This window comes from Penaeus monodon, chromosome 7 (genome assembly GCF_015228065.2).
Source record: "Penaeus monodon isolate SGIC_2016 chromosome 7, NSTDA_Pmon_1, whole genome shotgun sequence".
NCBI lineage: Eukaryota > Metazoa > Arthropoda > Malacostraca > Decapoda > Penaeidae > Penaeus > Penaeus monodon.
This window is the reverse complement of record NC_051392.1, coordinates 43173173-43178172: the sequence shown is the minus strand read 5'-3', so window position 1 is coordinate 43178172 and position 5000 is coordinate 43173173. Positions and strand designations below refer to the sequence as shown.

The 5000-nt window shown below is 41.2% G+C and overlaps 1 protein-coding gene across 1 annotated transcript in view; it reads left to right on the top strand.

Moving 5' to 3' along the window:
* Positions 1 to 465: 465 nt before the first annotated feature.
* LOC119575669 overlaps positions 466 to 5000 on the top strand; it is a 9029-nt gene continuing 4494 nt past the window's right edge. Inside the window, exons 1-4 of the mRNA XM_037923297.1 lie at positions 466 to 566; positions 827 to 981; positions 1303 to 1400; positions 1770 to 1906. Of these exons, the coding sequence (XP_037779225.1) occupies positions 466 to 566; positions 827 to 981; positions 1303 to 1400; positions 1770 to 1906 (491 nt within the window). The remainder of the gene's footprint in view (positions 567 to 826; positions 982 to 1302; positions 1401 to 1769; positions 1907 to 5000) is intronic.

Sequence of the window (5000 nt, the reverse complement as noted above, 5' to 3'; positions counted from 1 at the left end):
AGATAGGCGTCGGACGTTGGCGCCGTAGAGATGTAGAACCTGAGCTCCTTTCACTGTTGATATTTCACATGCTTAACCGATGTTTGGAGAACCTCTGCCTCCGTTAGAGATGAAGACCTCACGTGGGGGGGGGGGTCACGTACCTACGGTGGTTGTCAGAGTCTTCCCACACTGGTCTTTTAACAAGAACATCAGGTGGGCAGCTGTCACAGAAGCGGGTATTGGAAAGGATCGTGTTGATTTGGATTTTCTCCATGTGGATACAGCAAATTGTTTCTTGTATATAATATACTTATATCAGCGGTTACTAACACATCACCGTTGAGGGAAAAGGGCGTAAGGAATAAAGACGAAAAAAAGATTTTTAAAAGTTCAGCGTTCCGAAATTCAATGAAAGAGAAAAGCGAAGAAGCCGAAAGGTGCTATCATCGACCAGCCCGAATAGGTCCAGCCCAAAGAGATCGGATGGCATCGGGAGACCGTGGGAACGTGTCAATTTTCTCCATATGGTTCACTGTTCCCCAGTGCGCTTATCCGCGACTTAGCAGTGATAGGAGCTTCAAGCAGTGAAAGATCCTTGTGTTTTTTCGCGTTTGTGTGTGTAGCTGTGAGTATGTATGGTGGTATATAAAGCTAGTAACAGTTGTAGTAGCACGATTACTTTTTGTTGATAAATCTAGGAATGATAATGAAACCGTAATGGTTGTGTTGGTATTACCACTATCAGTGATGATAACCGTGGCCATTCAAATAGCTAAAGAGTACTGGATGATCTCAAAGAGAAAAAATATCTGCGCTCCCAACTCCTAAACTGATAATTGTAAAGGAATCTAGTTTACTCTGTCACGGTCTCGAGTCATTCCAGTCGACCGTGCGCCCTCACGCCCAATTCCATTGAACTTAACTACATCCAATTATCCTGGCGAACCTTTGCCAGGTATCCTGCCTCACGACTGCGTCCAATGCCGACAGTCGCGTTGCGTGAGGAGCACATTTCCCAGGCTATTAACCCCCCCCCCCCTCTTATTCTCTTGTGGGAATTAGGAAAAGGGAGTGAAAGAGAGAGTAAAAATTCTGAACTTATAGTGTGGTAGCACATTCTAGATGGTGGTTATTTAACACCAAGTTAAATAGCAGTTAACTTTCAGCTGCTTTTTCTTTGCTCTCTTGACGTCCAGCTAGTCGTCTTGAGTCGCTTCCTGTCGTTAGCCGTCAGCTGCTTTTGATTATCGCCATTGTGTTTATATTGGTGGTAGTTTTTTTAACGCTTCACATTACTAAAAATAAAAATCATAACTCCAGCACGGAAGCTGAGCGTTGCATGCGGCTTCTTCGCAAGCGTCTGTCCTTTGGTTCCAATCACAGAACCAAAGGGAAGAGTCTTCAATCTTCGTGAACCAGTGACTTCATTCGGATTGTTTTGCGTTTCCGGTCGTTCTTGTTACGATCTTTGGAGTCAAATTTGCCTTCATGGAATAATTACTCATTCATAGAGTTCATTATTTACCCATCTGAAGTTATAATTATTATTACGATTCACGTCCGTGCAAACTTTCCTGAGTTAGTCTTCTTTAAGGTTTATTTTCTTTGTTAGTAGGACTATTCATCAAAAGAAGATCTTGATAATAAAATGTCATTAAAAAATCATATCTGAAAAAAATCATTGTGTAAACTACTTTAACAGGCTAATGACTCTCTCTCATTCATGGTTATGAAGCATTAATTATATGTTTAATAATTTTCTTTCTTTATTATTTTGTAAACCATAGGAGGACGGTATCGAGTACTTCAACACAGTGGTGGTACAACCACATAGGAAGCTGGTAACCAATCAGGGCCGTGGTTACCACATCCGCTGCAAATATCAAACGCAGGAGAAGACTGTTACCAACGCCTTCAATGTCAGGTATGTCTTGTCACGCGACTCATCTTTCCACGTTGTCACAGATGCAGCGCTGCTCACTGGATCGCATGTCATACCTTCAGTTGCTAATCACAGTTATATAACAAAAGCAAAAACACAAAGAAACCAAAAACAAATAAAACAGCCTAGCGAGGACTCTAAGTTTTATTCACATTGCCTTAACGCGCGTCCAACATATAACGCCATAGCTACCATTCCCTGGACACTCATACTACCACGTTACCAACTACATATAATATTTCACCACATGACGCCCTAGAGCGACACATTCGGCACACTTTCCCCGGCGGCGCACAGACCTTGGCACTTACAAGCTGAGTAGAGGATTAAGTGTAGTTACCCTTGCTTGTTGCGGCGTGTATATAGGTAAGCCAGCCCAAGTCAGTGCCAGTTCCAGAACCGGGTAAATAGAGATGAAAAAAACGAAAAAAAAAAACACCGGGCGGAAGGCAACGGCAAACCACCGCTCTAAATTGCCAAGAAAATCATGGAAATCCATGATCGCCAACGTCCTTGTAGGACAGGGTACTTGAAAAAAAATGTATATTCATATATATATATATTTTTTTTTCCTAAGTACCCTGTCCCACAAGGACGTTGGCGATCATGGATTTCCATGATTTTCTTGGCAATTTAGAGCGGCGGTTTGCCGTTGCCTTCCGCCCGGTGTTTTTTATCGAGTCACCAACTCTATTTACCCGGGTCTGGGACCGGCACTGACTTGGGCTGGTTTACCCACCCATTGGCTAGGTAGGCAATCGAGGTCTTGAGTCCGATGCTCTAACCACTCGGTCACCGCGGCCATATATATAATTATAAATATATATATGTATATATATATGCACACGCACACACACACACACGCACGCACGCACGCACGCACGCACGCACGCACATTCGCACGCACGCACGCACACACAAACACACACACACTCACACACACACACACACACACACACACACACACACACACACACACACACACACACACACACACACACACACACACACACACACACACACACACACACACACACACACACACACACACACACACACACACACACACACATACACATACACACACACATATACACACATACATGTATATGTATATATGTGTGTGTATATATATATATATATATATATATATATATATATATATATATATAATATATATATATATATTTGTATTATTTCAACGGTAGGTTCATGTTTGAGCCACCGTACTTAATTGTAGTTTTCATGTTGTGATGATCTTGTAGTGAGTACGTGGTAGGGTCCCCAGTTCCTTTCCACGGAGAGTATCTAGGTTCGATTTACCTAAAATTATGTAAAGTTCCTTGGGTAAGGAACTTCACCTCAATTGCCTATTTGGCCACTGGGTGGGCAAGCTAGCCCAGGTCAGTGCTGGTCCCGGGCCCGGATAGGTGGAGAGAGTGATTACCTAAAAGGTAACACCGGCACTCTCCGTGGAAAGGAACTGGGGACCCTACCACATACTCACTCCAAGAGCATCACAACATGAAAACTACAATTAAGTATCATGCTGTGACCACGGCGGCTCAGACATGAACTATATATGTATGTGTATGTGTATATATATATATATATATATATATATATATATATATATATATATATATATATATATATATATATATATATATGTACACACACACACACACACACACACACACACACACACACACACACACACACACACACACACACACACACACACACACACACACAATGGTACAAGTGGAAAGAAAAGCGCAAGATCGAGTTGAGTGGCGAAGGATGGTGGAGTGGTCCACGGCTGGTCAAACATGAGCATACCGTTATTGATGATTTATATATATATATATATATATATATATATATATATATATATATATATATATATATATATATATATATATATGTATGTATATGTAGACTGCCGCGATGGTCCAGTGGTTAGAGCACTGGACTCCGACCCTCATGGTCTCAAGTTCAATTCCCCGTCACTGTAGTCGTAAAAATGCCTGCGCTCTGACTGCTCGCTCGAGCCTAATCTCACGGCGAGAAATCGACATATCGCCTTGAGAAATAAAAAAAACGCAGGTGTCGTAGGGGAAGTCGCCGCCGTATTACAGGTGTTAAGCGCGCCTAAACGCGGTTGATTAGGAAGGGCATCCAATCAGGCAAGGGTGAGACTGCGAAATATCCTCTCAAGTAATGAAATGAGAGAGGCCGATTTTCTACAGTGGAATGAATGGCTCTTGAAAAAAATGAATATATTTATTTATTAGTTAGTTTATTTATTTATATATTAGATTTTTTTTTCTAAATTGACTTATCTTAGTCATGTTCCTCCACTGTCACTCATAGTGCGGTTGTCATCGAGATCAGACACTACACACATGGTCTTTGCATGAATTTTTATTATTGATAAAGATCATTCAAATGCGCGATGACGAAGTATACCATACTGTTGTCTCGGCATTAGTAGCATGCAGTAGACATTTGATTTGTCAGTTATATTGTATTTCCTCAGCTTGGAATTAGTTTGGTTCACTAAGTATACTTCTACAGGCATACTTTACGCCCTTTCATGCCTTCAAATTAACTTCATTCTAAGATAAAAATACCCAATCTAGAGATAGATTAACAGCCTAAAGCTGATCACAAATACCTGGCGGTTGATAAGCACTGCTAACGCCCCGCATCTGGAACGAGTCAGTGAGTGATGGTAGATCTTCAAGCCGGTGTTGCAATCTCTGAATGTTCGACTTGGCCTGTCTGTCATTTCATATTGTAAATCTTCTTCATGGTAGGAATCACATATGAGAAGATTAGAGACAAGATATTATAAAAAAAATAAAAAGATGCACCGAAATCTGTTCGCTTCCTGCTACGCCCTGTTTGCACTTAAGCACATTTCCGCAACTCACCCCTTAATAACTATATTTAATGGTAGTCAGTCATTTTGTGTTATATTTATCAACTAACGGCCTGCTGATACCACATGACAACGGCCAAAGCATCTGCATTTGTAAAAACGTAGTGTTGGAGAAAAATTAATATACAT